The sequence below is a fragment of the Lagopus muta genome, chromosome 3, assembly GCF_023343835.1.
Source record: "Lagopus muta isolate bLagMut1 chromosome 3, bLagMut1 primary, whole genome shotgun sequence".
Classification (NCBI taxonomy): Eukaryota; Metazoa; Chordata; class Aves; order Galliformes; family Phasianidae; genus Lagopus; species Lagopus muta.
This window is the reverse complement of record NC_064435.1, coordinates 51,925,885-51,950,430: the sequence shown is the minus strand read 5'-3', so window position 1 is coordinate 51,950,430 and position 24,546 is coordinate 51,925,885. Positions and strand designations below refer to the sequence as shown.

The window sequence follows — 24,546 nt, the reverse complement described above, 5'->3', positions numbered from 1 at the left end:
AGTACTTGAGTGATTTGTGCAGTGTGGTTGCTTTCTTTCCTGCCTTCTCTATCATTTTGTTAATAGCTTGGTTAAACTTTTTGGATAAAGACTTCGGTTGGTTTCACACAGTAACACATTAGTCATGTTCAGACATTGCTTATGCATTTTCCTATTCATTTTTCTTTTTGCCACACAGGGTCCACTACCTAATACGTGTTGTCATTTTTGGCTAATGGTATGGCAACAAAAAACCAAAGCAGTTGTTATGCTGAACAGAATTGTTGAAAAAGACTCGGTGAGTAACATCAGACATTTTGCTTAAGCTGTAAAGTGAACCATGTAGGTTTAATATTGCTGAACATACAGATTGATTGTTATGTTTAAAGAATCAACACTTTTTCATTGCTGCACAGCGTAATATGTATATACTATACCATTAAACAAAGTGATGGAGCTAAGGTAAAACTGATTTCACTAAAACCAACATCTAGTATACGTCCAGAAAGGTGAAAGTAACATGGTGAAAAAGGAGTGCATAGAGACAGAACTAAGATGAAGTAGAAGGTAAAAAAAAAAAAAAAAAAAAAAAAAAAATTTAGAAATTAAAAAAAAAAAAAAGCAACACCCAAGTGGGAAGATGCATTTAAGTTAAAGCTTTAGATTGTTTCAGAGCAGTGTGTTTTTGTGCAGTGTTAGGAACTGTTCATAACAGGCCAGGCTGCCTCCACCAGCTGTCGAAGTGGTCTGATTATTTTGGATTACTTACAATTGGTGGTACACATAAAAAGTATATCAATCTTCTGTTATTGTGTAGGTTTTTTCTACTAATGTGCCTGAAATCACTGTGGATTTGAATGATAAATGCATGTCATTTTGTGGAGATTTTTTTTTTCTTTCCCTAGGGTGTATTTGTTAGTGAAATTTTTTTGCCTAGTCCATGGACGAAGTCATTTCTTTACCTACAGTGAGTTTGAGTGCAAAGCAAGAGGAGTAAAGGATGAGGAAGTTCTGCATTGCTAATTTGTTCTTGTTTCACTAAATCTTCCAATTTTCAGCGAGGCTTAGGGAAATAGGCACAACGTGTTGCATCACTTCTGTAAATGTGCTGATGTCCATGTCAGAAATGCAGGGAAGAAGTGTTGAAATAGATGAGTAAAGATCTCTGTAAGAGAACTAGGTGGAAAGCTGGGGAAAGGGTGAAGGGTTAAGGTCTCAAGACGCACTGGAACTGTCATGAAGGAGAGAGTGAACAGCTGCAGCTGGAATGCCTAGCACCAGTTGAAACTGTTGCAGTCACTTGAGTGTAAACTTTACAGGATCTGAGAATTCCTCAAACTGGGAGCAGGTAATGTATACTGTATTTAAAGGTCTCAGAATTTGGTAGCACAAAGCCCAGGGTGCTAGGGTATTTAACTAGATTTTTTTTCTTTTTTTCTTTTTCCACATAGGTGAAATGTGCACAGTACTGGCCAACGAGAGGAGAAGAATTTATGATGTTTAGTGAAACAGGTTTTCGTGTGAGGCTAGTATCGGAAGAAGTCAAATCCTATTACACTGTTCACCTACTGCAATTAGAAAATATCAACGTAAGCTTTTGGAGTCTGTATATCTCATATTCCTGACCTTAAGTACATAATGCAAAGCACTTAGCACACTGTCACTGCGGGTTTAATAGAGCTTTTACACTGAAAATTATAACGTGTTTGCTTTTAATAATGTTGAAGATGAAGTGTGGCATATAGCAAGTGAGTAAATCTCAATCTAAATGTTAAGAGAGAAGTCCTGCAGCACTTCTTTTAGTATTTTTGTTTTCCATTTGGCAGTATCTTAGCGTGCTGAATTCTTATTGGTGGTAGAGGTGATCCTAAGAGGAGCTGTAAGAAATACCCTAAAAGGAAGAACCTAGGATGTTTCTGATTTTTTTTTTGAATATCAGAAATGATACCCAGTTATTACTATATATTTCTTTAACTATAGTTTTCCACATATTTCAGTGCAGCTAAGTAAGTTTGGGGTGGGAGGGAGGGACAATTGCCACCTGTGGATAGGTAACATTATCTCCTCTTGCTTACCTCCCCTTTTGCTCCACAGGACCAACCATCCTTTTCTCTTAAAAATTAAGCACTTTGACAATTTAATCAAGTTAAGCTCAAAAAAAATTGTTCCTGGCCTGAGCTTGGGTTGGAATTTGCTGCTTCTGTTTCAGAACTGAAGACAGGATTGAAGAGCTTGTCTGTTTGTTCCAGCTATGTCTTGTAAGATATTCTCTCTCCCTATAAATCTTGCCTTATATTAATTGAAAGTGATCGTATGGCAAGTTTTATTCAAAGTTGTCTTGTCAGTGGATTTGAGAAAGGAAAGCTTGAAGAGGATTTTTCTTTTGCATGTTGTTTTATACAACTAAGTCTCAATATGTTTGATCAAAATTATTTGAATTTATAGTAACTCTTAATGATACTTTGAAACAAGTACCATTTGTTTGTTAATTTGAAACCTCCCTCACGAGATCAGCATGATAAAACTTGGCATGTTGTTCCTTGATTTATTCAATGAAAGGAGAGCTTTATGAAATTCTGACCTACTGACTTGGAGAATTTCTGTTAGTCTTTGGTTTGTTAACAGCAAAGGCAAAGAAAAAGAGCAGTACTGCTTGCAAGATAGTATTTGGGAAAGAACCACTCTTCTTTTTGGAAAGCTGAGGCAAGTTTTCCTAACTATCAAAAAGGCCTTTTTTTTTTTTTTTTTCTTCTAATAATGATTTGACTGCCATTGGCCTGTAATCTTAGATTTCCTGTTTTTTAAAAGAATACAGTTTTCATGATACATCTGTGTTTGGACATAACGTTAGCTGGAAAATGCCGAGATCGCGTGAGGAACAGCACAGTAGTGTAAGCACTGTAGTAGACTTCATGGCTTAAAGCTACTGAGAGCTGAAATGCCTGGGTTTACTGGGCTGTTAATGCATGCCCCATCAGTGTTATATAGACATTCTTGTAAGTAACTTTACTCACACAAATACTTAGCAAACGTACTGTACTGAATTTTTATTTTATGCCCTAATACTTCTATAAGGTTTGAAGAATGCTAACTCCAAATAATATTTTGTATGTGAAACAGGCAGAAGAAACAGAACATAATCAGTTACTTAGAGGGGGGGGATGACAAAAACTAAAAACAGCAACATAGTTCCCAGAATAATAACTCTGTGAATTGCAAGTGCAGCCTTCTGTAAGAATTTTGAAGTGTGCCATTAAGATTAGTGGGAATTGAGTATTCACGTTGAATTGAAATGTGAGCTTTAGTGTGCTCATGCTCTTTAACTCTGGAGGGGGCTTTTGTGGGGACAGAATAGGAAACCATTTAGCCACTTGATGCCTGGAATATAGGATGAGTCAGAGATACAATTTTATTCTGAGTTCCAAGAATACTTAAGAAATTTTAGCATTTCCATGAAAACACAGAGAACTTAAATCGGCTTTACAGTACAGCTATTCCGAACTCAAGTAAATTATCTGTGTTACTTTAACAAATCTCACTAATACACAAGCAAAATGAATATGTGTGAAAAGAAGCATTTAATGTTCTAACCAGTAGGACAAAACCTGAGTGTTTGTTTCTAATTTATTTGTCATTTAAGAGCAGTTAGAAATACAGCTGATAGGGATTTGAGGGGTAGTGTGTGTTTTTAGGGTTAGATGGTGATATTTGACAGTTGGATTGGTTTAGATCTGTTTTGGGCAAGTGTTTGTTTTTGCTGTTGTGGCTGAAGTTGCCCAAAAACTTTGTAGAGGAGATGATGTTCGTTGGTGTCTTTTTTTCAGCTCCCCTTAAGGTAAGACTGAATGTGAAGGCTTCTATAAACCCTCGCATACAATGGAAAATAAGAGTAGAGGAAACTACTGTGCTTACATTATAAATTTGTAATAATTTACTTGAAAAGCTATTGCATGTCTATGACTTGAAGTAACACCAAGTGTAATGGAGAAGTTGATAAGTGTTTTAGAGCCTTTTGTTAAATCCATGCTTCATTGGATGGAGTGACTGTTTGGTGGCTATCATCATATTCTGGGTGAGTTGTTAGGTATTCACAGGTAATTTCTGTAAGATTCCACTGTGTACAGAATGTGTAATTGATTAATCCTTTTGGCTTTCCTCGTGATGAGTACTTAAAAGAAAACTGTATTTCCAGTAACTTCTGGTGAGGTGGTCAGGTAGCGTGAAGATTCAGTGTGCATCACCCACAGGGTATAGTGCAGTGAGTGCTGATAAACTTAAGGGGAGTAGGTTGGTTCTGGGGAGTTCAGGGAAGCTTCAGGGAACAAAGGAATATCAGAATCTGAGGGAAACCGGAGATTGGCTCAGTGCTGAAATGGAGCAGTGGAAAGGAATGAAACTTCTGTTTGTTTGTTTTTTCGCCTCCCCCTCTTTGAGTAACTTCTGTTCTGAATTATGTTCTGTTTCTTCTAGCTGTTCCACATACAAAATATTACAGAATCACAGAATTGTAGGGGTTGGAAGGGACCTCCAGAGATCATCGAGTCCAACCCCAAAGTTATTTGGGGTTATTTGGGGTTATTATTTGGAGTTAGCATTCTTCAAGCCTTATAGAAGCACTAGGACATAAAATAATAATTCAGTACAGTACATTTGCTAAGTATTTGTGTGAGTAAAGGTGTCTTAGGCTGGGTTCCTAGAAATACAAGTAAAGCACCTCGAGGAGAGGTAGTAATCTAGATTCCTTGCAACGTTAGTGGTAGGAGACTTTAGAGTAAGGTTCCTTAATACATTTCAGGTGGAAGCACAGGATCAATGTAGTAAATGAAGATAAGATTAGAGTTGTTGTTGATTTCCAGTGTTCAACATTTTAAATGTCTGAAGAAGGTATTTTGGTTATGAAGGCAGCAATCTAATGGTAGGCCATGTTCTGTTATCTCATATATAATGTGATTTTTGTCATTGTGACTGTGTATATATTTATGTAACTGCTGCAGTGGTTGGAAGGAATTTCTGAAACATGGCATACGCTTGTTTTAAACTCTAGGACATTCTCAGCACTTTGAAAAGTTTAAGTAAGTATTTTGCTCCTCAGTGCTTATGAAATAAAGCTGAGATGTTAGGAGGAATATCATTTCCTTACAAGAGTCTGGGTTTTCCTTTCCTATATGTGCTTTACAGATTTAGAAGGCATAACTCCTAGGAGAGGATATGTACCAGTTTTGGAAAGCAGAATGTTTGTGAGAATTATGTAGCTGCATTATCTTCATTACAATTTTTCATATAATTTGAAAGCTGTTCTGCCAGGCATTAGAATGAGGAAAGAGAGAAGGCTGTGGTGAAAGTCAGTAATTTTGAATGTCAGTACTTCTGTTAGTACTCCAGAGCACACCTCATTTCTATACAAATTAAATGTTAATGCATTTGAGGCCTGATGGTGAAATACAAGACCAGCACTGGGATTTGTGTGTATTTTTATTCCTTGATGTTAGACCATTTAAGTTGCCTATCAGCTATCACAGCTATTTTTTTTTTTTTAAGGTGTGTTTGTGTGAACTTTGGCAGGTGAGCATTTTCTGTCTTAACTTGGTTTGCTTGACACTGAAAGCATCAGTTTCTTTGAGCAATTTGATAGCATTTTATTACTGTTCAGGCTCTCAGGTGACTGAATCTAAGGTGACGAGAGTTGTTCTGAGATTTTTGTACCCTGCCTAATTGGATTATTGGATATTCACTGTAAAATGATTGTGGTAAGGTTTATTTTGTGGATAGGTTGCCTTGTTGCCTTATATTATTCTTCTGCTCTGATCCTTGCTAGCTTGTAACTTGGAGCATGGCTTGTGATGGTGCTGCAGGTCTTGCCAGCTATCAGTGGAGAGCTGTGCAGTAGGGTATTAACTTCCAAGCTGACCAGTTTTAGCTGTAATTATTTGCTGTAAGCTTATCGCAGTATTTAATGAAACATTCACTAGAATGGTTTGACAGCATTTTCAAAAAGTTTTAAAATATTATATGATGACCTCTGTAGGATATTTTCTGTAGGATAGGTAGCTAGGCTTAAAGAAAAAGTGTTAGAAGAATATGGCATAGTAACTATAGAATAAACTGATTCTCAGTTGTCAAGCAGAAAAGCATTACCTGCTTAAACCATTTACCTATGTAAACCTACTTATACCATTTATGTATCTGCAAAATGTGTAGTACCTGTCTGAATCCTGAGGCTTGGCTTTTTTTCTTCAAAAGAACATTAACATTTAAAGCTTAACAGCTTTAAATAACTGGCTGTTCCTTAACTGAATTTCTGTCACTCAACAGTTGTGAATCCTTACCAAGCCAAGCCTTTTCTCTCCAGAGTCTTGCAAGAGTTCATGTAGGAGGTACCTGTGGTGCATGGCTAGCCACATCCCCCCAAAACAAAGAAGTTCTTCAAGAAAGAATGGTACAGTTACTCCCATAAAGACAGTATTTCAGTTGTCCAGCTTGACTGCCAAGCACCACTTGAAAGAGAGTCTGTGTGAGAGAGAAAATGTGGGAGGTTTCAAAGAGTCAAATGGGACTTGGCTGTATGTTTAAAAACTGCAAGTTCAAAGACCAGCCAGTTGCAGAGCTTTGAAATGAGACTCATAAAGAGAGATGAGGAGACTAGATATTTTTAAATGAGCTTAAGTGATGGAAAATTCTGGAATAGATAAAGCTCTCATACAGTATGGGGAGGAAGAAAAAAGTAATTCAGTGGACTAGAGATGGATGAGATGTACAGCAGCATTGATCTATTTTTCCATTAGGTATAGCTTTTTCCAGATTAGTGTGTGCACAGGGGACACTTGGCCATGTGGTGGAAGCACCACTGTGTGTTTTTCTTTGTTTAAAGGTGAGGATGCTAGTGCTTATTACAGTAAGGGATTAAAACAAAAGAAAAACTCGACTCCATCCCACAGGTCAGCTTTATTTTCCATAGATAAGTACTGCTTTTTGTTGTTTTGAGGTATAAGGGAGGCTTTCATCTAGAATACTGTTAAGAATCTTGAGGAGGAGGAGAGAGTACAGATTACCACTTCAAAAGATTACCTACATTCAGAAGGAACACCTTTAAGCTTCTCTTTACCTATTATGTTCTTCTACCTCCCCTCTCCAGTTTTTCTCTTTATTTTGTCAATTGATGAATTATTTTTCTGGAGATTTTTTTGAGGAGATTGCTTAGTATGTTGCATTCCTTACATTTTTATAACTACCAAACTTCTTTTCAAGAACATCTCCTTCCTGATGTTTAAAAAAAGTTGGCTAGTTAAATTAACCTGGTATCATTAAAGCTACATCTCAGCTGAGAACACAGACTTTTTTTAGTGCTTTGCTTCAGACAAATAAGAAAGGAAAATCCCTGTATTTATGTAATCGAGGAGGGTTTGGTAGATTTTTCCTTTCGGAAATGTTACTGTATACTCATGTACCAAGTGTGATGGGTCCGACTGTTTTCCATGTTGATCTTTTATCCCTGAAACATCCCTGCAAAATGTTGTGCATTTAAGATTGAATTGAGTCACAGTAATAGATCCTGTTGTCTGTGCAAATGTGCAGTCTTGCAGTATCAGGGCAAAAGACAGTGTGAGAATATTCTTGTAATTGTGATAACTATGAACTGGGCAATCATAGTTTCACAAAGGAGTTTCATATGTTATCCCTCATATAGCTTGTTGTTACTGAAAAAGAAAAATGGATTTTCTGTAATGCACATATCTTAAATTTATTGATGTTTCAAGTATATGCAAGTTTACATAGATGTTAAAACCATGGAAAAATAGGTGGAATGGAGGGAGATTAAAAATTCCTGAACTAAATTGCTGACCAAATTGTCTCAGAATCAGCGTGTAACAAGGAGAGGAGAGGCAAGGAGTAGCATTTAACAGCAAATCTGAAGGGAGTTCTGCGAAGGTATGGCTCAAATTCATGACTGAAGCTTTTCAGTATACATGCAGATTAGCTGACTGTTGTTTTATTATTTGCCGAGGAAAAATTTGTGTGGTGTTTGAATTCTTACTTACTTACAATGAATGAATACTTCAAGCTGAGTCTTGTTGCACATTCTTGCTACTCTCAGTGGTGCAGTTAGTAGAAAGGAGATGCTGGTACCTCTTGGTATTGTACCCTGCTCTGAGCAGAAGAGAGTGCTTGCAATGCTGATGGGTATTTTTTCAGTCCTGTCCACCATAACATGATTGCCATCAGCCATTAAGTTGCATTAATGGTTTAGAAGGAATATTTAAGGGCAAGTAGTGAAGCAAAAAATAAAACAGTGAAAGTTTGAGAAGAGGAAAAACAATATTTAGTAATAATTTCAAAAGGGAAAAAAAACTACTAATGCAGGTGATGAAATGCTTCATGTTGCATTGTTACTAGTCATCCAGCTTGCAAAAAGATATTAGATTGTTTATCTGAATGGGAGGTTTGAAATAGAGTTGTATTGATTTGGACTGGGGAAATGTGTGCTAACTAAACACAAATTGAGTACTTTCTAGTTGCATTGTTTGTTTTTTCTTCTAGAGTGGAGAATCCAGGATGATATCTCACTTTCATTATACTACGTGGCCAGATTTTGGAGTTCCTGAATCCCCAGCTTCATTCCTGAACTTCCTTTTTAAAGTCAGAGAATCTGGTTGTCTAAGTCCTGAACATGGACCTGCAGTGGTTCACTGTAGTGCAGGGATAGGACGATCCGGCACGTTTTCATTAGTAGACTCTTGTCTTGTTCTGGTAAGTACTTAGCTGTTTTCTGTCACTGCTTTCCTTCCCACACTCTGCCTTTGTTCCCATTGTGGGTGTTTTGGTCAGAAGGCTTTAAAAGCATTTAAGGTGATGACGTATCAGTAAAAGTTTTAGTTAGGGTATCAGGCTTCTTCACGTTTTAATGGTTATAAACAAAAGTCTTAAAATACATTGATAAATCTATCTGGAGGTATTTCACCCATTTCACAGCATTCTGGAAAGTACATAGGCAGCACTCTTTCTCTTTTAGATGAGATACACAAAGTAGATTGAGATTAGCCTAGGTGGATTGTATCGTTATTCATAATTTGACTGCACTTTAAATGTTAAATAAAATTTAAAGTACCTTTTAAGTTTTTGATTTTCAAATTTCAGAATCCACTTTTGGCTCTGTTGGTTAATAGTGAGAAGTATGGCATAGGGTTAAGGAAAATGATTTCATTTGAAGTCTAAACTAGTCATCTTATGTTTTGAGTATGCCCTCTCAATTTGTTCTTTTTCTTCAGTTTTTTTTTTGTGTAGTTTAAAAAACCAAACAGCAACAGCAAAACCCCAGCGTGTGTATTTTGATGCAAGCATACTTTAACGTTAAAAGAATTAAAGCAAACACTGCAAGGAGTGCAGATATGTGATTTAAACAGCTCCCATGAGTCTAGCATGGAGCTCAAAATGTGTGTGTTACACATAAATTAGAGGATCTGCTTTAAATAAGGAAGTGTCTGCTCTACTCCAAACTGCTGTTCTACTCGGGAGTTGTAGGAAGTGCTATTTTATGATTCTGATTGTGATAGGCCTACTTTGAAGTACATCTTGGAATCAAACCAAGTGCGTCTAAATTCCTCATAGTTAAGACTTGATAATAGAGTACTGATTTATTTGGTTAACACATGGTTGTAGATTTGCTTAGGACAAGCTTTCGTTAATGATTTCCTTTTTCTTTCTTTTTTCCTGTGAAAACCAATTTAGAAATCTTGAGGTGTTAATTTCTTACGTAACTACCAGGAACATAATGTGATGGAATTTTTGGTTTGCATTTTGTGGTTCACCTTTTTTATCTGTAATTTTTTTTTAACCATGTCTATGACACTTTCAATATAACCTTCTTTACAGATGGAAAAAAAGGATCCATTTTCTGTAGATATTAAGAAGGTGTTACTGGATATGAGAAAATACCGAATGGGACTTATTCAGACACCTGATCAACTAAGATTTTCATATATGGCTGTAATAGAAGGAGCAAAATTTATAATGGGGGATTCAACTATACAGGTAATTACTTTAGCTCTGTGTGTTTAAGCATAAACAGTAGACTGCTAACAGTAGTTAAAAATGAGCTCTGAGCTACTTTAAAATCATCAGTTTTGTGGGTTTAAAATACGGTACCTTTTCCAGTATGTTTCTTGAGGGTATTAAAGGTACAGCCCTTTCTAGCTGCTTATCTCCTAATCCTATGTAATTGTCTTCTCTGAGATGTACAGACAAGTTATTTTTGCATTTCTAATTTTAAAAAGATTAAATCACTATTTTCAGTACTGAAAAGCAGAAGTAACACTTGGTGTCACTTCGAAAAGATAACAAGAATCTCTGCTGGATTCCTTAACTTCTTGCCCTACATTTTCTTAGCAGTAATAATTGCCTGATGCTAAAAATGAGCTTTATTAGTAAAGCTTCATTTTTTTCATATCCTTTAAATTTTATATTACAGTTAGAATCTAGCTAAATATAGTGAATTTCAGAGATTACCAAATCTCACTGCTCTGTCAGTGTAGCTTGCAGGAATTATGGTAGCTACAGCTATTTCAAATGTCTTGGTGGGGGAGGGAGGGCCAGGAGGAGAGGCTGTGTAACGGACTTAATTCTGCTTTCATATGCTAGGGCTTTTTTATTGATTCATTAAAATTAATGAAGCAGATCAGCTTAAACATCTCCTGTGGTTCTGGAAGTTGTCAGATTCTTCTTCTAGAATTTTTTCCTTGACTTGCTATGTATATAAATAAATCACTTTACACAGCTACTTACCAACATGTAGAGAGTTTGCTGCTCATCTGAACAGCTGCACTGAGAGCCTAGAATACTGCATGATTCATCCAAACATGTGCAGCCTCCTACCTTTCTGGAGCTTTCTGGGAATATGAGTGTGTTCTCTTTCCATAATTTTTCTGCTTATTAAAAAGCTGTGCTTCAAGTTGTGCAGCTCTGATTCCCACGTACTTGCAGAAACAAGAAATCTTTCAATATAAATAGACAGAAGGAAGTATTGCCAACTCGGAATACTCTCGTCAACTTTGTTATTTCTGCATTTGGCATGTTTTCTGTGGTGATTGTTCAGATGAGCTGTCTTAAGTCAGTATTTTCTGCAGTGCAGTTAGTTGTCCAGATGCTTTTCTCTTTCCGCATCATGGTCACGTGCACAAAATCAGTATGTGTTTGACCCAAGCCTGCAGTACATAACAGGAGCATTTCCACTTTCAAGGTTGGCTAGATTTTTTTTCCCCACTTGCAGAGAATTGTTGTAATGTCCAGAGTGTGAGAGGTGTTGGAGTGAGCATGTAGTAATGACAGGTTTCTCTAAAGTAACACTAACCAAATGTTGGTCTCTGACTTCTCCATGGATTTCAGTGAACTCTGCAGGCAAGCAGTTTACTGGCCTATGATGGAGTGATGACATTGGTAGACAGGGGAAGGGTGATGGGTGTTGCTTACCTGGACTTCTGCAAAAGCCTTTGACATGGTCCCCCACCATGTTGCTCTCTAAATTGAAGAGGTGTGGATTTGAAGGATGGATGTTCGATGGATTAGGAATTGATTGGCTGGACACAGCCAAAGGATCGTGATCAATGGTTCTGTGTCAGGGTGGAGACTGCTCACAAGCGGCATTGCTCAGGGGTTGGTCTTGGGACCGGTGCTCTTCAACATCTTCATCAATGACAGACAGTGGCATCGAGTGCACCCTCAGCAAGTTTGTGTACTGACACCAAACTGAGCTGGGTGGTCAGTACACAGGAAGGAAAGGAAACCATACAGAGGGACCTGGATAGGCTAGAAAAGTAGGCCTTTGAAAACCTAATGAGGTTCAATAAGGGCAAGTGCAGGGTGCTGCAGTTGGGCCAGGGCAATCCCAGGTGTTTATACAAACTGGGGGAAGATCTCCTTGAGAGCAGCCCTGTGGAGAAGGACTTAGGGGTCCTGGTAGATGAGAAGCTGGACATGAACCAGCAGTGTGTGCTTGCAGCCCAGAAGGCCAACTGTGTTCTGGGCTGCATTAAAAAAGTGGTGGCCAGCAGGGAGAGGGAGGTCATCCTCCCTCTCCACTCGGCGCTTGTGAGGCTCCATCTGGAGTACTGTGTCCGAGCTGGGGTCCCCAGTAAAAGAAAGACACAACTCTTGGAACGAGTCCAGAGGAGGGCCACTAAGATCAGAGGGCTGGAGCACCTGTGGAGAAAGGTTGAGGGCACTGGGCTTGTTTAGCTTGGAGAAGAGAAGACTTTGGGGAGACCTCATTGTGACTTTCCAATACTTGAAGGGAGCATATAAACGGGGGGATGGCTGTTTATCAGGGTGGATTGTGATAGGACAAGGAGGAGTGGTTTTAAATTGTGATAGGGGAGATATAGGTTAGATATTAGGCAGAAGTTTTTCACTCAGAGGGTGGTGACACACTGGAACAGGTTGCCCAAGGAGGTTGTGGATGCCCCATCCCTGGAGGCATTCAAGGCCAGGCTGGATGTGGCTCTGGGCAGCCTGGTCTGGTGGTTGGCGACCCTGCACACAGCAGGGGAGTTGAAAGTAGATGATCATTGTGTTCCTTTTCAACCCAGGCCATTCTGTAGTTTTATTTATATCAGGATAGGGGAATACTTTTCCTCTCACTTAGCACATGTGGGGCTTCCACCCAAGACCCTCAGGAAGGGATCAGTGCTCACCTCGCTTGCCTTGGAGCCCCACAGAATTGTGTGGTTGGTGTGCTGATAGCATGGTTTTGTAACTAAAGCACTGACTTGCATCCTGATAGTACTGCAGTACTATGTGCTATAAATGAAATGGAACAAGACTGAAGTTTTCTATAAAATTCCTCATTAACAAAGTTAAATTGTTCCAGTGATGCAGCGGAATAACTTGCCACTTCAGAAAACAGCTGTTGAAATGAGTGGTCTCAGGTAAATGAATTTGTGGTTTTGAAAGGACAAAGACAGTTTAATTACTTAGATCCACAGAGGTGTTTTGCTGACATGGAACATCACAGCTTTGTACTGACATTTGTGAATCCCCAAAACTGGAGCTGTTGTTCAGCTGACAGGATCAGGTAAAAATCTTAATGTATTTCTATTGCCCATACACCTTATTTGTTGCCTCCAAGAGGCAGTACAGGCCCTAAAGCTTAGCTATCCTACTCAAACATTTTGGTTGTTATTTTGAAGATCACAGAATCACAGAATCACCCGGGTTGGAAGGGACCCCAAGGATCATGTAGTTCCAACCCCCCTGCCTAGCAGGGCCACCAAACATACACATTCAGATCAGGTTGCCCAGGACCCCGTCCAACCTGGCCTTAAACACATCCAAGGACGGGGCATCCACAACCTCCCCGGGCAGCCCGTTCCAGGGCCTAACCACTCTCCTAGTGTACTAAAGCTGAGATGATTGTATGACAGTGGTGGAAACTTCATCACTTGTTTGTTCCAGACATCATTTCCCAACCTCAGTTCCAGAGATGCATTTTTGTTGTGTTTTGTTTTGTTGTGTTTTTTTTTTTTTTTTTTTTTAAGTTGCAGATGCTGTCATCTAATTGGAAACTTCAACACCTCAGCCCTTGCTGCTTGTTTGCCTAAAGGTGTACTTTTTTGCAGTCCTGACATTCAAATAGTCTTGTCATGGAGATTTAAACTTAACACTTCATTCTGAACTAGCCATTTGAGCCAACTTATTGCATTTGCAGTAGAATGAGTGGTGGGAAATTCCTTTTGTGTGATAAAATTAGTAAGCTTGTCTCTGATTTCAGTTCTTCCTATGTGCTTGTTACCCCAGATTTAGTATTTGTCTTAGCCAGCAAATATCTTCTTGACACAGTCTTGTGAGAAGACTTTCTCTGGAAGTAAGGTGAATCTACACTGTGGATTTTCTTAAATTGTTAGTGGTGGTTTCTTTATAAAGTGAAACAAAACCTGTGCAGTGGAGGAGTTAGTTTATTACTAAAGCTGATTCAATGGTTGGAAAATCAGCATTGTGGGGTAGTCTGAGTAGCTTCATGTATGAGTAGCTATGGTTTTGACATGAGTTTCTGAAGAGTATTTTTTTGGGTCTGTCTTGAATTTGTTCCACAGACGACAATCTGGCCCTCGTTTTGCAAAGAGTCAATTTACAGTTCATCTTTCTAATCATAGACATTTAAAAGTGATTAGTGGACCCTAAGGTATTCAGTGTCCTTTTTTTTGGCAGCAATTCTTTGCCTTCCTTTTACCTTCTGTCACTTGCAGGATTTCTTATGCATAAACTTTTTTTCATGCAAGAAAGACTATAGAGAAGTCATTATTAGGACAAATGTCTAGCATACCAATTTAGTGTTTAGTTTCATTTATTTTTTTTCTTCCACTTGTTTCAGATTACTTCTCCAAGCCAAGTGAATATCTGTCTTGTGATGTAGTAGATCTGTAGGCTAATGGGACTTAGATGAATTAACAGGTTGCAACTTTGGCATCAGTAACACTGGTTGTTTTTAGGCAGCTCTTGCATGTAAGAACCTACTGTGTTTTGGAGCCAAGAAAGGTAACAGCACAGTGTAGGCATATGGAGAAAGAGAGTGAGGTGACAAGAAATCACTGAATAGTGCAGGACCATACAAGACAAGCTTACTTCCTCATTTTGAAGCTATTGTGAATGGTATAAACCAGCATCTTCACTGTATCCTCAGAGAAATATGAAAAGGGATCATTGAAGTATGTGGAGGAGGTAGTTACCCAGAGGTCCAGTGCATGCAATAGAGGCCTTGGCAAAAGGCTGAAGAAATGGTGGATGGTAGAGTTAGAACATATCAAATGCAGTATAGAGGCCTTGCTTTGGGTTTCCTCCCTAACTCCTTACCCACAGCTTTCTGGACAGGCTGAGAAGAAGCCCTAATTACTCTTACAACAGTGGCCCCCACGTAAAGAGTGTTCAGTTGTAGAGCAGGAAGGCATGTGACACTAGGAGTACAGCAGTTACAGTGAGGGCTGTGGTGTGGAGCTGCCCATGAGCATTGTGTCAGGTATAGACTTTTGTTTACTGCAAATAGCTTCTCAGGTTCATGTCTCTGGTTTGAGTGAACCTAGAAAGAGGTTTTTAAGATGAGTTAAACTTCGGTCTCTTTATTGATGACCTAGATGAGGACATTGAGTGCACCCTCAGTAAGTTTGTGGATGACACCAAGTTGGCTGGAAGTGTGGGTCTGCCTGGGGGTAACAAGGCCTTACAGAGGGATCTGGGCAGGCTGGAGAGCTGGGCTGAAGCCAATGGGATGAGGTTCAACAAGGCCAAATGCTGGGTCCTGCGCTTGGGCCACGACAACCCCAGGCAACGCTACAGGCTTGAGGCAAAGTGGCTGGAGGACTGTGTAGAGGAAATGGACCTGGAGGTATTGATTGATGCTCAGCTGAACTTGAGCCAGCAGTGTGCCCAGGTGGCCAAAAAGGCCAATGGCATCCTGACTTGCATTAGAAATAGTGCAACCAGCAGAAGCAGGGAAGTTACTGTCCCTCTGTACTCAACACTGGTGAGGCCACATCTCAAGTGCTCTGTTCAGTTTTGGGCCCCTCACTACAACAGACATTGAGGCGCTGGAGCGTGTCCTGAGAAGGGCGACAAAGCTGGTGAGGGGTCTGGAGCACAGGGCTTATGAGGAGCTGGGATTGTTTAGTCTGGAGAAGAGGAGGCTCAGGGGAGACCTTCTCACTTTCTATAACTACGTGAAAGGAGGTTGTAGTGAGCTGGGGGTCTGCCTCTTCTTTCATGTAACTAGTGGTAGGATGAGAGGGAATGACCTCAAGTTGTGCCAGGGGAGATTCAGGCTGGATGTTAGGAAATACTAATTCTCCAGAAGAGTCAGGCACTGGAATGGGCTGCTCAGGGAGGTGGTGGAGTCACTGACCCTGGAGGTGGTTCGAGGAACATTTGGATGTTGTGATGAGGGACATGGTTTAGTGAGGGCTACTGGTGATTGGTGGATGGTTGGACTGGGTGATCTTGTGGGCCTTTCCCAACCTTGGTGATTCTGTGATTTTATGATTCTATGGATTCTGGCAGAAGGGAGATGATCAGATTAGAAAGTGGTGCTGTACCTGTGCCTTTTTGCTACTGATGTCACATCAGTTGCAAAATATGTATTAAAAAAAAATTATAATCTCCAAAGCCATTCCACTAAAAATACAAACAATGTAGAAGGAAGATATTTCAGCTCCTTCTGGATGTTGATGTTTCTGATGCTAGCATTACATCTAAGAAGGGCAGTCTCGTATATCTAGATTTTGGCAAGTCTTAGGGAACTTCAAAATCTCTTCATTGTTTTCTTTGTAGGAATCTCTGACAGACTCTGTTCATTGTATTTTTTTTTTTTTTTTTCCTGTTGGTAGTATAAGGACATGTCAGTACTATCCTAATTTTCAATGCAGATTTACTGTGCTAAGCCTGCCCTTCCTGTTCCCTTCCTTAGATTCCCCATCTCATTCCAAAAAACAAGTTTCCTTAAGCCTTTTGAAGGCTGTAGGAATTAATTTGGGTGGCCGTTTATCTAATGAGAACTGTCTCATCTCTGAGACGTAGCATGAACTTCTCTAAAAACAAAGGAAAGTACACATCAGCAATCCCTACAAAATACTGCTAAAGTAAAGACAGCTTGTGCTGTTCGTGCAGCAAAACCTGACCTTCTGATCTTTAATATGAATATTCTTAAGAGTTTTGTGCTTATCTGTCGTATAAAAGTAAGAAAATGTAATCACTGGAGTCTTTGATTGAAATTTGTGTAATTAGTTGCAGCCATCATACCTACTGGTCTGTGTAGGTAGGAATGGCTGTAATATCTGGTCTGTCTGGAAATTGTTTATGCTGGCTCATTAGATTTTTCTCTTCAGAACGCAAACCTTCACTGCAGCGTTCTCACGTTTGGTTTTTGCTCTGTTCCTGAAGCAAAGTTAGTATTTGTCATGGCTGTGCTATTGCACTGTGCCTTACAGTAAATTTAGGGAGAATGTGTACTTGGTGGTAGAAGTTGTTCTTCTCAGTTACTGCAATTCACAAATCATGTTAGCAAGATCCTAGTATTCCAGCAGCATTAAGTATTTCTATTGATATAACCCGGCCTGTCAGTTGGCCTGGAGAACATCTTTGTCTGACCTTGTTTATTTGTCTAGTAATTTTTATTTTTGATCTCTCAGATCCTTTAATCCACATCTGCAGCTATTCTGTAGGAAGTTACCTTAGACAAAGAGTACCTTCAGCGTTAGGAGAATGTTTGAATCATATTCTTCTTGTTTGCAGAAACGGTGGAAGGAGCTCTCTAAGGAGGACCAGGCGCCAAGTAGTGAGCAGTCTCCTCCACACCCAGCCAAAATAACCACCGAGAAGTACAATGGGAACAGCGTTGGCCTGGAGAGTAAAGATCAAGTGGATAAAATAAGTACTGGCCTGTCCACTAAAGTTCAAGATGGCACAGATGGAAATGTTGAAATGTAGGTAAAATGAAGAAACTGTTTAGAAGACAGAGGTGCTTTTTGAGAGGCTGAGTTACTGTGAGTTTCTGATAATAAACCTTGAAGATCTTTCTGTAGCAGAGGGAAAGGACAGGTGGCATTTGAGTCTTATTTTTTTTTTAAATTCAGATATTTGTTTTGATAAATCTTCATTGTGTAAAGGTATGGTTTTTTTTCTCTTGACCTACTTCAGCTTTAGATGTCTCTAAACCTCAAGCTTGCAATCATTTTCCTGTAATCTATCTGTGAATTAGGTCTTTAAAATGTAGTACAATGTGAATTAGGTCCTAAAAATACTCAACATAATTCAATACACATTTTGAATTCTTTAACAACTTTGGTAAAACACACAGTACTTTAGAAGCACAAAGATTTTTATCACCTGCCATTTCCAATTTGGTGGTTGAAATTGCATGATGAAAGCCACATGTTGCCTTCCATTTGTGTTACATGTTCACAGATTTCTGTGGTTTAGCTATGGTATATAAATTTGTCTTTCTGTATCAAGTTAATATTCATTGTGAGTACAAATGCCTGAGCTCCTAGATCTACTTGAGTTGAGGTTGCTGTGTGCTGCTGTACTGGGAATTGAGTTGCTTTGGGCACTGTGTCCCTGGGGTCTGCCCATATTTCTATGGGGCAAGAGACCAAAGCTGGATTGTGCAGAGCTGCGTGAGCCCTGTAGCAAGGGCAGACGTTACATACTGCTCTCATCTCATACCTTATGCTGCACATACCTGCAGCCTCCATGTGGAACATCTCAGATAGCATGAGAGCAAGAGGCAAATAATTCAGCTAATTCCATTCCCTGTTGAATGCTTACACCAAGGGCTATTTACATCTTTGCGTACGTCATTTGCTAACTTTATGGGGCTTCACTTACCTGAAACTACTTATGTGAAGATTGTTGGAACAGAACATACAATTGAAGAGTTACCTTTTTCTTATCTTCCTTTTTTCTTTTAAGTGCTGCCCGGAAACGACTGCGAGACGATAGGAAAGCTAACACAGCACAGAAGCTCCAGCAGATGAAGCAGAAGCTAAATGAGACTGAAAGAAAAAGAAAAAGGTGGTTATATTGGAAACCTATTCTTGCTAAGATTGGGTTTGGTACACTGATTTTAGTTGGCGCTTATTCTTGCTGGAAGATATATTTTCAAGAACATTCCTTGTAAGTAACAGTAAGCTTGTCTGCTCCAGCAGCTGATCTTGCTGTGAGTTAATGACCAGGGGTGTGACTCTAAGCAGTAAACTCCTTTCACCTGGAATGGGTGCAGGCCATTACATACAATAGAGGAGTGATGTAAACTTGATAATCTGTCAACATCTCAGGACTTTCCACTGCAGGTATTTAAATGAACTGCTACCCCCCAACAGAGTTGTTATTTTTTGTTTATATAAGCAGGTACAAAGCTGCAACGTTCCAAAATGGTCTACTGGATCTAGAGCAAACCCTGAACCACAGAGTTGTAGCTACTGAAGGCTGTTTGGATTTAAATTTACATGCCTGACATAAGCAATAAACAGTGTTGTACCATTACATTATTAATACCAAGAAGTTATCCTTAAATGTGTGTAATGTGTAATGTACCGGTGACATGAGCATAAACATTTTATATTCTTATGACCTAGGATAAATATATTTTATAATTGCATATTTAATCTTTTTGTAGTTCACTGTACTTTTAAAAGCTCAGTTTGTACAAATTTCTGACCAAAAAAGAATTTGATTTAGAAATTACGTGTAATTTGTGCATGAAAATAATAGTGCAACCATGCCCCGTATTTTGACTCTCAGATTTATGATGTGAGCAGCTAGGGGTCTGATGAAGCACTTACGATTTCTACTCTGTTACTTTGCATTCCTTATTTATTTTTTGTAGTTTTTGTTATTTAAGTAAGGCTTGGGAATTTGAATTTTTTGAGGCTTTGGAGAACATAGCCCCCACTGAAAAGTATACTGTTCAACTGATTGATGTATTCAGACTTCAGCTACTGTTTGAAGGCCAACTTTGTTAAAGTTCTGACATTCCATTAAATGTGAAACATAATGTTCTGTGTGTCTATAGATTAATTGCTATAAAGAATAAAATCCATTTATCAGTAAGATACGTAGAAAGCACCTCAAAGAAAACTACGTTGTCTTCCAAGTGTGGTTTTGATAGAAAACAAATGCTGGTAGTATTCCCTGTAGCCAGTATTCTCGGTTATTAGCCACTTTCAGAAGTTCACAAAGTGTAGAATTACTCTTCAAGTTACCTGTTGCTGTATTTCAGAGGCGTGAAAGTAAAACCCTCAGTGATGGGATGTTTTGGGAATACCTATCCTGCGGGCACTTGAATACTGAGTAGTCTCTTTCCATTACTTGGGCGCTAACAACACAGCTAAACAGTAACCGAACACAGATCACTTGCTGTCCTTTCAGTTCTCTTGAGGCACAGAGCTTATATGTGGTGTATTAAGTTGAAACTTATTATTTGGTAGCATTGGACTGCACTTTGAAAGCTGGATTTATTTATTCAAGTATTGACTTGTTGGATGACTTCAGAGAAGTTGTGTTGACTTTCTCCACTGTCCCAGCTGGATTGTTTTCTGCTTGGGTGCGTCCTCTGGGGATTCCTTATTGAGGTTTTGTTGTTGTTCAGTCATAAAGCACTCTTTGGATTGATTGCTGAAAAATACTGAGAGAGAGACGATTTGCTCTCCTTCCAGAGGAACTGACAGGTTTCCAGCACGTTAGATCTCAGCAGTAACTTGCCAGGCGTGGGGCCCAAACAGGCTGACATAAATACGCAAGGCTGACTTGTGCGTTCTCTTTGAAACTCATTTCACAATAGTTAATGTTATTATTTTGAACTGCACTGTTTATATAGTAAACAAATGCTAAAGTGTCCAGATAAGGAAGAGAAAACAAGTGTAGTTCCTTGGAACACGCAGTTCTGTACTTGGGAAATGGTGTGTCAGTAGAACAAAGATAATTTGTCCTGTGGCATTGCTGACCTGCTGTACAGCTCTAATAGCAGAGCAGCATGGCAGTGGCCGTGACACAGTATGGGCAGGCAGCTTATGCATTTTAAGGCCTTCATAATTTTGACAACTGCAATAAGTTAGCCAACAAGTTGGATGGAAGATTCTTTTCTTTTTCCTTTAATTGGGAAGACTGAGGATTTTTGAAGTATCAGCTGTAACTGATACACCGTGTAAATTTTCGTGCCTTATAAAATATATCTTGGCTTTAGAAAACCACGTCGAATGTAATTAAATGCTTTTATAATGAAGAAATATTCCAGACTTAATTCAAAATACCTAAAAGCAGCTAGGGAAAAAGTGCAGGCAAAAGCTTCAGTGAAAACACTGTCATTTACCACCTTTTGTGTTTGTTTTAGATGAGGTTTTTTCTGGTCTGCCATCATCCTCCAGATGCTGAACTCTACTTGGGTCTTGGCAGGTTCTCACTTCAAATTTTCCCCAATTCCAGCTTCTCTGTTTTGGCTTTTTGTTGTGTAGCTGCTGAGGAGGCCCTCTTTGTTGGGAGGGGGCTGTGGGGCAGGGCAGCAGGGAGCCATTTTCTGTCATCTCAATTACCTTCTCATGCAGTAGAGTAAAAGGAGCATCTTCTAGTGGCAATGGGTGAAATCTTGTTTGGTTACATTCTTGTAAGTATCTTCAAGATCTGAGCTTCCTTAAATTGAGTTTTGAACCAGTACAAGTCTTGGACAAAACAATTTGAACAGTGAGTTTTTCTGTGAGAATGTGGGAATGGGAGGGACGTGAGTATTAGATCTCTTAGAACGTCCCAGGTGTCAGATTGGATAAAACTTCTTTCTGCTCCCTCAGCGTCAGATTTGGGACTGGGACAAAACGCTCCAACAGAACTTGTGGAGGCTTGCAGTGTCTGACTGCAAACTGAGCCTTGTGGTATTTTGTTCTTCTGTAGGATGACAATTTAGAGCAGTTGTGTACAAGTTGGATGTTACATAAGAATAAATGTGGGTTGGAATGAAGGCTTGTCAATCCCAGGGACGTTTGTTTTAGGAAACGCTTAAAGAAAGAATGAAAATGAAGGAAATGCCTTCTGCCACCCCACTCCCCCAATTGCTGGCATTTCTGTTGGCTGTTTCCACGGCACTTCCAAAGTGCTTTTGCGCTTTGAAGTGTTACTGTGTTGGGCTTTTCCCTGGTTTGGAAATATGTTGGTCAAAATGCTTGAGGTGGAGTGGATGTCAGAATTTGATCAAACAGTGTTTGACTCTCAGATGAAAGCTTTATACAAATTGTGTGTTTTTATGAAAATACCACTAAGAAATGTTTGGACCTCAGTTGCAAGTGGTTTGGAATTAGTCCTCTGTTTGATTATATTCTTCATGCAGGGGCAGTCCACTTAGTGTCACAGTACAGCTGTATTTCTCTTGAAATGTATTAAGAAAACTGAATTCATTGTGAAACAGAATTCTGGAAAAATCAGATATTTATTTTATGCAAATAAGATGCTGGAAGTGAAACCCAGATAATTTGTTAGGTCTTGACTGAACTGGTTTACTTGCATCAATTGATATTCCACTGAGTAGCGAAGAAGTATAAATGTATACACATGTGCATGTGTTGGATTGTGTTGGCCATGAGCAGCCTGGTGAGCTTTAAGTTCAATGAATGTTAACTCAATTATTTAGCTTGCTGCTGGCGTTATGCTTTAACCTGACACACTTGATGACTGCACAAGAGACTTAATTAAGTGACAAAAGAGGAAGCCTTCTGAATGGCCAAGTGGCTTAAGTCACAGAATGGAGTTTGCAAAGTTGCCATAACACACAGTAGTCTTCCTGGGTTCTTTAACCCTGACACCCCAAAGGTTTAGGTCAGTCTTTCATTTTTATGTATGAAAAATAAAAAGTGTTCAAAATTGCACTTCTGTCTGAGTCGTTATTTAAATTGGATAAGCACTCGGGATAACTTTTGGTATTCTGATTGAACAGAGCCCTGCTGTGTGCATCAGCATAGTGCTTGCAGAACATAGAAGCATTTTGCTTGTAGCACACTGGCTATCTAGTACTGCGGGCTGTGTGTGTTCCTTGGAGCGTAGCCTTGTTCCTAAGAGCAACACAACTCGTTACTGAGGAAGATGTGCCAACAAGCAGACTTTGCCTAAGAACTTCCGTGCCTCTCTCTGTGCCGGGATTGGCCGTTAGAGCCACAGAGGTGGCGAGTGCTGAGCTGCAGCCTTCTGTAGTCCCACTCGGGTCAAAGACTTCTGCAGCACTTGTGGCTTAGTGCGTGTGTCAGTGGCTCGCTGAGCCGGCCTGTACTTGGAGCTCTGCAGTGCCTTACGTGGTGATGTGGGAATAGCTTCCCAAGAGTGCTTGCTGCAGACAAACAGTGATCAGTAGTCACTTCAGTGCATGCGTGAGCAGCTGTTTGTGTTCTGTAGTGAGTTGCCAACCCGTTGTCTGTTCTGATTTCTCTGTCCTTGCACTGTGTACTGAATCGGTGACTTTCTTTTGCGTTGTATGTCGTAGGCCGAGACTGACTGACACCTAAGCCTCCAAGACTTGTGAATATTCTGCAGCTATAAACTGCAAATTATTGACATGCAAAGCGAGACATGAACCCCTCTTCGGGAACAAAAGTGAGGTCTGTTAAGTACCCGGAGGACCTCAGTTATCTGTTTACAGCGTAAACTGCATCCAGGGGAAGAAGAACACCACCAGCATGCTACTTTGCAAAACAGAATGACTTGCTGTCTTGTGTTTTTATAATGCCTGTATTAATGTAGAAAGATGTAAAAGAAATAAATTAGGAAATATTTTGTTTTGTACTGCCACTCTTATTGTATTTTTATACGATTTTGGCAGCATTAAATATTTTTTTAAATTGACAACGTGCTGTTGTGTGCAAATTATGCTAGGAAGCAACTGTTAAAAGCTTACTTGGAACTAGAAGAAATGTTTCACCTCGTGGTGTTTCCTGATACCCTGTCTTAACTGGAACATTGCTACATATTCTTGCTAGAATGGGCTTTATGCAAATACTTCAATGAATGCTCAGTATTGTAGTCTCAGCTGGGAGTAACTCTTGCACATTTCTTTTGTAATACACCACTAAGAACATTATTTCATTAACCTGCCCAGTTGATTTGGTAATCCTTATGTTTGCTACCAAATATACGCAGAATGTTCGGAGTAACTTTGGGAATGTGTTCTGTTGTTCTGCCTTCAGGGAAGGGGGAGTCTCACTGCCCACCCCTTCCTGCAATGAACGGGCTGAGGGCCAGGTGCCCAGGTGGAACCTTTCATTAAAAGGTTTTGTATTGTGCCATCACTGTGTGTTACGTGTAGTGTTTCACTTCACATCTCTGATTTATCAGTGCTCTGAGCAGCTGGAGTGAGAAGGGCTGAACTGGAACAGCCCGAAGCTGGTTTAATGCACTCAGCCCTGTGCCTTCTGCTATGGGAGCTAAGCTCAATTCTGTGCTTGTGGGAGTTGTGGCAGTTTCAGATAAACCTTCATTCACTGAAAAGCTGTATTTTATGCACATCTAAACTACTGTGTGGTGGGAGGTTTTCTATGTGATTTGTACTTCAAGTACTTCTGCAACAGGATTTCTGTATAAACACTTAAGTCCCTGAAAGCAGGGAGAAGAAAACTACTTGGAAGGCACAGGAATATGGGATAGTATTTCTGCTAGAATACACAACCTGAAATCCTAACTTGGGTTTGAGGCTGACTGATGGAAGAGTTGTGCTTAAGTACAATGTGTAACTGAACAGGGGAGTACTTGAAGCAGTTATTTAAGTGAAGTGCTCAGCACCACCTTGCAATTGTCTCAGTCACAAGCACTGGGTTTGTCACAGTTAAGTTCAGCTTCATTTTGAACTTGATGTGGCTGTGCCTACTTCTGGTGAAGGACAGAGGTCTGGCTGCTGCAAACCTCATTGCTGCAGAATGCAGGAGTGGAGCCTGCTTGTAGCACTGTCTGCATCTTGGATACAGCTCTCAGCAGTTTGTGCCTTCTAACTTGAGATTTACATTTTCATTGTTTTCCTCCTCTCTGAACTGTGAGTTGTGTGATACGTTTGGTGATGGGCAGCACGTGCTG

At 39.7% G+C, this 24,546-nt stretch overlaps 1 protein-coding gene across 2 annotated transcripts in view; it reads left to right on the top strand.

The window, feature by feature from the left end:
* The window catches only part of PTPN2 (protein tyrosine phosphatase non-receptor type 2), a 34,233-nt gene extending 10,469 nt beyond the window's left edge, over window positions 1-23,764 (top strand). The window contains exons 4-10 of one of the 2 annotated variants that reach the window (XM_048939285.1): window positions 179-277; window positions 1,431-1,568; window positions 8,515-8,724; window positions 9,847-10,005; window positions 17,242-17,432; window positions 18,421-18,522; window positions 22,967-23,764. In XM_048939285.1, the coding sequence (XP_048795242.1) occupies window positions 179-277; window positions 1,431-1,568; window positions 8,515-8,724; window positions 9,847-10,005; window positions 17,242-17,432; window positions 18,421-18,522; window positions 22,967-22,988 (921 nt within the window). In that variant the 3' untranslated portion in view covers window positions 22,989-23,764. Of the gene's footprint in view, window positions 1-178; window positions 278-1,430; window positions 1,569-8,514; window positions 8,725-9,846; window positions 10,006-17,241; window positions 17,433-18,420; window positions 22,357-22,966 lie in introns of those variants that run through there. The other variant, XM_048939284.1, reaches the window with a different exon arrangement.
* The last annotated feature ends 782 nt before the right edge of the window (window positions 23,765-24,546 follow it).